Below are 8842 nucleotides of genomic sequence, written 5' to 3' on the forward strand. Positions count from 1 at the left end.
CACAAAGCAGATACCTCAGGGATCAGGTTGCAATGAGACTTGGAATTTGAGCGCATTTGCAACAAGGGCTTAGTGATCAGTCAAGGGTTATGTGTTTAAAAATCAGCTTTCCTATATTTTATACTTGCAATCAGGAAATTCTTTGGATTTGTGCTCTCTGGTTTCAAGAGAGGATCAGCTGGGAAGCAGGGAGAGATGTGATTCTAGTTCTGAATGTTCTCCAATGTTTTGACAGCATAAGATAATCTGTGAGTTATTATTTATTTTCGGCAGCCTTTTAGAAGGAATCCCCACAACTAAAGAAAACCAGGCAGGCAGAGGCTTTGAGGGGCTGTTGAACTCTTGTCAGGATCAGTTGCAAACTTTTTTCTCCCAATGCCTCACCTCTCTCTGTGCAGTGACTCATGTGGAAAAGCTCAGGCAATTTACTGAAGTACAATCACTGCCCTCTCATCACCACTGACTGCGTCTGTCTCTCTGCTTCCAGTGTGTGTTCACAGCACAGAGTAACTTCAGGAAATGAAAGCTGACAGTAGCTGCAGCTCGGTGCAAAGGGGGAGGAGGTTACGAGGTGAAATAACTGCATCTCAGTTTTGCCCCCAGTTTTTGAAACCAGCAAGCTTTTTGTGCCATAGATCACACAGCAGTTGCTAAGTCTTTGGAAAAGGGATGTATGGAGTAAGCAGAGAAAAATGAAGGGTTGGTGGTGGCTCTTTGATTATTGTGTGGGCTGGAGCATGAAACGAGCTAGAAAAATGCTGATTAGTATGGGAGAGCACAGCGATGGTGTCTGAGTACAGGTGGATGGAAACTCCTTGGGCTGCTGAGCAGCCCTGGACCTCACTGAAGACAAGGGGCAGACTCAGCAGTGCAGCCTGCAGGGGTCCAGCATGGGGCCTCATGCTGACTCATTAAGGCTTGGGGCAACACCTGATAGATCATGAAAATGCCACTCAACCTACCCATAGGCTCCAGGGCCAGGCCAAGAGCTGCAGGGTGAGAGCATCAGGCTGGAGACAGAAGCACCTGGTTCCCTCCTTCCTTTTCTGCTTTCATTTCCTGCAGGTGCCTTGGTTCCCTCACCTGCACAAGGTGTTATGACAGTTCTTTTTATAGTTTACTTGGATCTTTATGAGTGCTTTTTAAGACTCCAAAAATCTTACAATAATGTGATGGTGCAGAGAAAACATCCAAATCTCTGTAGGCTGTTGTCTTGTGCTCCGCTAAAACCAGAGATTTGGCTAGTGATGTCCACATGGCTTGAAGAAATAACATGATAAATTGCATCTAGCTTTGGCAAGAGGGTCTTGGACAGACTGTGGGACTGGAGGGCCAGCAAATCTGGGCATCAGGTTAATTTCTGTCACCCTTTCCTCAGGCAACAGTGATGCACAATAACTCAGCTGCCAAATAAAGTGATACCATCAGCTTCCAATTCTTCAACTCAAGAGCTGAGCCTTTCTTTCAGAAAATAATCCCTCTCCAGCCTTTCATGACTGGAGCTGTTACCTGCCACCATGCATACAAAATCAGGCCTGGGAGGTGTGCTTTTCTGACTGAGCTGGCTCTGGATGGAGATGCTGTGTGTTAAAATGGCTTTACAAACCTCTCTTTAATTGCAATGAAAGAAACATCCCTCTGCTTTCCACCAGAGACTCTTTTCTAGCTGCATCCTGGGCCTGCCTGGGGCCTCAGAAATGCCTCTTCCCCATCAGAACTGAGAGTTACTACTCCTTTCCTCTGTTTTCCTCATACTCTTCAGAAAAAGGTGGTACATTTGCCCAGCGTGTCCCTCAGTCCTGCCAGCAAGCACCTGTGACTCCTGAGCCTTTAAGGAGTTTGACAGCCCACAGGGGTGGAATAAGCAGCCTCTTAGATAAGGACTCCGAGATGTGAAGCAGAAAGTCACTGCTGATAAGGTCTGCACTTCTAGCAGGTGTTTGTGTGCTGGGAAAACAGCCCTTGGGGATGTGGGAAATTAGAGATGCCATAGACAAGGGGCCAGGGTCACTGAGTTGCACCACAAGGCAGCTGCTTATTATGAGTGAAGATCTCTGCCGCAGACCAGCTGTTGTCCACCAGGAGATGCTCAGGGGGGCATTGAAATGAGAGGAGAAAGGGAATTTTTAGTTAAATGGCTAACACCTGCCCTCCTCCTGCCTTTCTTCATCAGAGCTACCTTCTAGCACTGAGAAAGTAGCTAAACCTCCAGCATCAAATTTGGTAGGTTTGGGGATTTTTTTTTGTACGGGGGTGGTCATGTTGAAAAAAAAAGCTATCAAGTTGCAAAGTGAGTATGGGGCAGAGGCAACCTGTGTGATATTCTTGGTTTTTAGAACTTTCCTCAAAGGTTTTGTCACTGCATTGGCAACAAATCCTTGCCCTTTCCCCCCCCCACCTTTTCTGATATTCAATTGTCCCTTGCTAAGGTTGGCACGGCTGGTGTCCGTCAGTCAGTCCCACATCCCCAGGCTGCTGCTGTGCTGGTGAGACGTGACTGTGGCTGACGCGGGAGCTGTTTGCTCACCAGCCTGTGAGGAGATTGATGGAGTTTGCTGCTGGGGTGTGTGGTGATTGCCAGTGCTGTCAGTGATACCGAGGGGCAGCTCTGATCAAGCATCAGCAGATGCTCCACAGGAGATCTGTGAAACTGCCAGAGGGGACCCTGACCCTGGGAGTTCTGGCACAGCTCAAGCACGAAGGATTATGAACCCTACTTTCCCCTTGTTGATCTGGGGATGAACCAGAGCATTTCTGGGCTCGTGGATCCAGTCCCAATGAGGACAACTGGTGGGAAAGGGAGAACCCACGTGGGAGGTTGTCACTTCTGTCAGCTTTGCCTCCTGAGAGATATCTCTCTTTCTCAGGTAGCCCTTCCTGGTTTGTGTAAGCCTTACAAGCAGCAATTGCTGCTTTATCTACAGATCCTGACTAGGATAGTCCCTATCCCTTCCCACAGCAGTGTTCTCTCTGGAACATTCCAGCTGGCTCCTGTGCAGCACTTGGCCACAGCAAAAATACTGAGCTTGACTGTGAGGTTGGGCAGTGAAATTCTGGTGGAATCCTCCAGAGCTGCACGCTCAGCTGCTGCAGCCCCTTCCCCTTCAAAAGGCCTCTATTCTTCAAAAATACCCCTGGGCAGGAGCTTGTCTCTATCAGTTCTCCACCCAGTTTCAACCCCCAGGTCATGAACAGGAAGACTGATCGAAATTTGGAGGAAGGATTAATTTGTTCCCTTTGATCCCCTCAATACCAGCACATGATGCCTCTCTGCAAGTCTGTTGTGCCAGCCCTGCTCCAGAGAGTTGAACTGACCATTGTAATTGCAGGGCTTAATTTTTTTCTGGAGTTTTTCCTCAAGGGACAGATGAGGGTCACAGACTTGGAGGGCATCTCATTCCCCTAAAAACTGCAAAACAGCTATAAACAGCCAGCCCTGAAGTTTTGCGTCCAGCAGTGTTCTGTAGAATCCCAGACCTCTCTTGCTCTGCAGCCCCCTTCACCCTTGGCCATGTTTTGGCTGGAGGAGACAGCAGATAAAACCCTGAAGGCAGTAGCAGAGCTGGGGATGTGTCAGGAGAGATTGGTGCAGATGGCAATGAAGTGAGATCAGCTGCTGGCAGGAGCTGGGAGGGATGTGTCCAGGAGTCAGGGCATAATCTCTGTCTCTGCCTGATTTTTGTGGCATCTCTGTATTTATTTGTACTTGAAATGCATTTGCCCATTTGTCTGTGGTCGTCTGCACTTGTTTCTGGGGAACAATGAAAATGTGGGGTGCTCCTGCAGCAGTGGCTATGGATGCAGCTGGTGGCCATATAAACACAAAGTATTACCCTTATAAATAATTTCATCACTTTTCCTCCATGAAAAATTATCTGTCTTTATCAGCCCCCAAAAAAGCACAAATAGAAAGGGCAATTTCTTTCAAACGCTGCTCAGCCTTATCAGAGGGATGACACAGAGATCCCAGCAGGCTTGGTTTTGTCTGGGTTTGTGCCTGTTTTGCTGAAGGCATGGCCGTGAGAGCAAAGTTTGTTGAAGCCTTGGGTTACATTATGACAACCAGAATTTGAGTCGACTCCCTTGTCCCAGTGGTGATGGATTTATTCCAGGCTGGAGGAAGTCTCACCATCTCCAACTTTCCTGACTTGCCATCAAGACCAGTGCTACTTCCAAAACATGTTTTCTGTTCTTTTTTTGGGGGAAAAGATACCCTTTGGCACCTTTTTGCATTCCCAGTGGGCCCTTTGCTACAAGAACAGGATGGTTTCCTGTTAGCGTTCTTTATAGGCTGGAAAAACACTAGAAACCTCTTAAGAGATTCATAAATGTCAGGTTTGTGGAATCATGTGTTGTGGTTTTCTACACCCACCTCTTCCTCACAAGTCCTTGAAACTGCAAATAGAAGGATGTTCTGGGGATGGCCAGTCTGAGCACTGAGAAAAGGCCGGAGCAAAGCTGCAACCTTCAGAGGTCTCATCCAAAGGCAAGGATGGATCAGGGCTGACTTCTTACTGAATGATTTCTCCTCAATGGAAAGGACTGGCAAGGCAGGATCATCTTTGCCTTTTCCATCAGGAATGTGCTCTGTCTTATACCTGAGGAACGAAGGAATGATTTGGGGGCAGCTGTAATTGCATTTTTGGAATAAGTTCCTGTTCAGATTTAACACTGTGACATTACGCTGTTTATGACGCGCGTAATTAAAACAAAGTGAAAATAACATCTTTTACTCTGCTGTGGCCTGGAGTCAGAGCTATGTTGTGCTCCAAGGAAGAGGCTGCAAAAGAGAAGAGGGTGCAAGGAACAAGTGGATTGTTTTGAGAGACAACTAAAAAGGGGGAGAAAAGAAAACAATAAAGCAGAGGAAAGCCAGAGGCGATCCATGCATATCCCCAGGCACTCTGTTCATTCCAAGCTTATCATCATTTCAAGACCTTGGTTTGCTCAGTCTCTGTTGCTGGAGTCCAGCTGCATTTCTGGCGCATGAGGGAGGAACCATGTGCTTTTATGTATCTCCTCAAGCTCTTGCCCTTCTGTGACACACTACACCACTCTGGGGGTCTGTCTGAGAAGCCTGGACTTGGCAGGACTAGAGCTGAGCAAACATCTCTCAGCTGGTGAAAGGAATCCCTGGTAATACCCAGTGATCCACCTACAAGGGACCTTCACCTTCTATTAGCCCTCAAAGCAAAAATGCAGTATTTTCCCAATGCCAAAATCACACAAACCTCAGCCGTGTCCTCCTGCCCAGTGACCAGCCCCTGCTCATGGCCAGGTGCCTGGATTGGCAGGGAATGAATGATGTGATGGATCTGCTGAGAGAGGGATGTTGCAGCAGGGATTTCCTTGGTTGATTTTATTTAGGCAAATCTGGTATCATTCTTACCCAGCTTCTGGAAAGAAATGTCCCTTTCCACCCTTAACATCCACATTTACCACGTGGCCAGCTGAGGACTGGTGCTCATTCACACCCTGCTCTTGGGCAAACACAATTTCTAAGGTAGCATTCAGGTGTCCAGACTACTCAAGACAGGTTTTGATGTGCAGCAAAGAGGATCAGACCTACAAAGCCTGTTGTGCACCCTAAGGTGCACAAGGGGGAGATGGTCTTTGATGGGCTGGGCTACAGTGAGTGACGTGGCCGGGTGATGTCTTAGCAGCTTGTGATGGAATGACCATCCCTTCCGCTATGAGGACACATGGCTACCTCCCTGGCTGGTGGTGGCATGTGGAAATGGGGAGGAAATGATCCCTGGCTGGATCAGGAGCTTAAGGGGGAATGGTCTGTGAGAGAGTCCCAACTCTGGTTTCTACTAAAGACCTCGTTTGGTGATTTCCACTGAAGAAATGTCAATATCATTGAGAATCTGCAGCTTGGTGATGGATGAAAGATTCTTCTGCCGATGCTTGTACTGCAGGACTTTGTTTTCATTGATGAAAATGTGGAAATAGTCCTGGTCAGAGTAGATTTCAACCTGAAAGAGAGACTGTGTTAGGTTCATGTGGCCTTACTGGACCTTGCTTCCATCATGTCAGTGAACTTCTGGATCTGTCCACCCACTTCAAATCCTGCCAGAGCTGACACACAGGCTGCTCACCCCCACTCTGGGCAAAAGGAGAGAATAACTGAGATTTTTGTATCATGATAACAAAATCTGGTGGTAATGCAAAACCTAAATTGAAAACAAATGCAGCATCCAGGGATTATTGCTGGAGCTCTGCATGTCTGTGCCAGAGCTGGTTATAAATCACCAGGTTATAACAGAATTACTAACAGGAGACAAAGCCAGAGAAGGGGTGTTGCTGGGTATGGTGCTGGCAGGAAATATTGGGAGCACCCCAATATTTGCTGGGTTATTCCAGTTACACCTGAGGAGACCTGTGGGGTGACACAGGGTTACCTGAAAGGGTTCCTTTGCTTTGAAAGGGAAAGTGTTGTTAACCTCTTCCTGCCCCCAGTGGCTGTTGAGAAAAGAGTTGCAGACGATTCTGGAGCTGGAGAAGCGAGGGTTAAAGTGGAGAGCGATTTGGTCTCCAGGATCAGAGAGCAAATTAATTTCAAACCTAAGACAGTGAGAGAAAAGTGATGGAGAGCTGTGGAGCGATGATGCTGGCCCTCATGAGCCACGAGAGCTGCGAGCAGAGTGTGTCCTTACATGCTTGAGCTGGAACTGGTCTTGCCCTGGACCACGATGCTCCATCCAGGACAGATTCCCTCTGGGTGCAGGGCCTCGAACTGCAGACAAGGAGCAGGACACAGAAAGGTGGCAGAGATGCAGTGCCCCACTCAGTCCTTACACTTCTTTCTCACCTTTTCATTGTCATCTTCTTTCTCTCCCCTTCCCACACAGGCACACTCTCTATCCCCGTCTTTTTCTTGATCCTAAATAATCTCAGGGACTCTAAACTGATAAGAAATCAAGTCTCTATGACACCGAGTTGATGAGGTGGGATTTGTTGTCCCCAAGGTCTTTTGTAAAGAGCTGAGCGGGATCAGAGAGCAAAAATTAAAGAAGAACTTGTATGCCTTCGTTATTGTCAGGACACAAAGATATTCTGCTTCTCTCTGCATCTGAGCAATATAAAATCTGAAGCAGAAAACTTTGTGATGCTTTGAAGCAGAGGAACAGGTGTAAAGTGACATCCAGTCTGAGCTCATCCAGCATTACATGGCTGATTCTTCCCCCAAGTTCCTACCTGATCCCCTGTTCCACGTGCTCTCCCCATCTCCAAGGTTAAACTTGCATAAAATGAGCTGGAAAATGTTCCTTTCTGAATAATTCATAGTTTTATTAAATAAATCGTTTTAATAAGAAGTTCTTGCCATTTCACCCCACTTTTTTTTCTAGCACTCTAATGATCTTGCATTTCTAAGCATCCCCTCTTGCAAACTTACTGCTCACATTGGAAGAATTTCCCCAGCCTTGACATCTCCTCTGTCAGTTGTGTGCCTGTTTCTCCCTTCCTATAGCTCAGGACTTCCATTCCCCTGTGTCTTTGTCTGTCATGAGTTCCTATTTCCAATGCTTTTTTGGGATATACATACTTTTGGGCAGGAGCTGAGACATTTGGTCAGGAGCTGGCGATGGCCAGCCTCACACCCTTGTGCCTGGCTACTTTAGGGGGGCAGCTTTGGGATCCCACACATGGTCACTGAAAGACTCTGACCCGTGTTCACCCCTGTGAGACACAGGCAGCTGCTGGAGCTAAGTTGTAGTTTCAAAGAGTGAGTGGTGATGGCAGCACCCAGGTTCACGTTGCCTCGGCCCTTAGCTTGTCCTCATTGCAGCAACCCCAGCAAGAGACACACCACACACAGGGAAAGAGCCATCCCCTCTTTGCTGCTGGCTGTCCCAGCACAGGGAGGGCAACACACAGGTCTCAGCTAAAACCCTCCAAGTGAGAACTGCTGCCATTAAAGCAGCATTACCCCAGACCAGCCCTGGTACAACCAAGATGAAAATCTGTCCTACTGCCCGCTACTGAGCACCTGAAGCTCAGGTTTGCAGACTGACAGAGAGGAGCAGCACTGTAAGTAGCACTCCTGTTTTTCAGGATTTCTACCTGTCCTGCCCTTCTCTGCCGCTTTCCCTTATCCACTACCAGACCCGTGCTGTCACCCCCACACAGCCCAGGCAGTGCCACATCCTGTCCCCAGCGCTTACCCGCAATGCCATCGCTCGCCGGCCCCGCGCTGCAGCCCCTCCCGGGCGCACGGACAGAGGGGTCTTTATAGACACTGCCGGCCAGGAGCCCACGTGTGCAGGGATTGGCATCACCAGCGGGCTGAGGACTCCTGTCAGAGCTGCCAGGCACGGCCGAGATGGGGAGCAGCAAATCCCGCTGAGCCCGGCAGGGTCAGCCCGTTCACCCGTGTGGGACTAATCCAGCCCCGCTGCTGCCCGCAGCGCTGGGCTCTGACGTGATGGAGCCGTGTGTGGCAGTGATCCAGGAGGGTCAGATCTGTTTAAGGCACGAAGGAAGGATGGGGACTCCCAAAGCTGAGGGAGATACCGTGAGTCATATCCACCTCAAGGTGCAGAGAGAAGGGAGGTGCAGAGGAGAAATGGTGCCTCCGACAGGGGCTCGGCTTCACCCTGACCACCAGAGATTGCTTTCCCTCCCTGTTTTCTTTTTTCTCTCTTTGTGAGTCACAGCCTGGCCTGAAATGAGCTGATGCCAGCTCTGTCACAGCCGCTTTTCCCCCTTGTGGCGCCCCGGGGCCGGCCAGGCTCGGGATGCTGCTGTGCTGAGCTCAGCATGCCCCGGTTCCGCGTTTCCCTTCCCTGCTGGGGACAATACAGGGATTTGGGAGCAGGGTGAGTGAGGCTTTGTCCAG

At 48.9% G+C, this 8842-nt stretch overlaps 1 protein-coding gene across 1 annotated transcript; it reads right to left on the reverse strand.

Moving 5' to 3' along the window:
- Positions 1 to 5319: 5319 nt before the first annotated feature.
- On the reverse strand, positions 5320 to 8180 carry GRIFIN (galectin-related inter-fiber protein). Its single transcript, XM_010392671.3, has 4 exons — positions 8169 to 8180; positions 6660 to 6739; positions 6405 to 6567; positions 5320 to 5978 (listed from the first exon to the last, which is right to left on the reverse strand). The coding sequence occupies exons 1-4, from the start codon at positions 8178 to 8180 to the stop codon at positions 5817 to 5819; spliced, it is 417 nt and encodes a 138-aa protein (XP_010390973.1). The 3' UTR covers positions 5320 to 5816.
- Positions 8181 to 8842: the final 662 nt, after the last annotated feature.

Source organism: Corvus cornix, chromosome 14 (genome assembly GCF_000738735.6).
Source record: "Corvus cornix cornix isolate S_Up_H32 chromosome 14, ASM73873v5, whole genome shotgun sequence".
Lineage (NCBI taxonomy): Eukaryota > Metazoa > Chordata > Aves > Passeriformes > Corvidae > Corvus > Corvus cornix.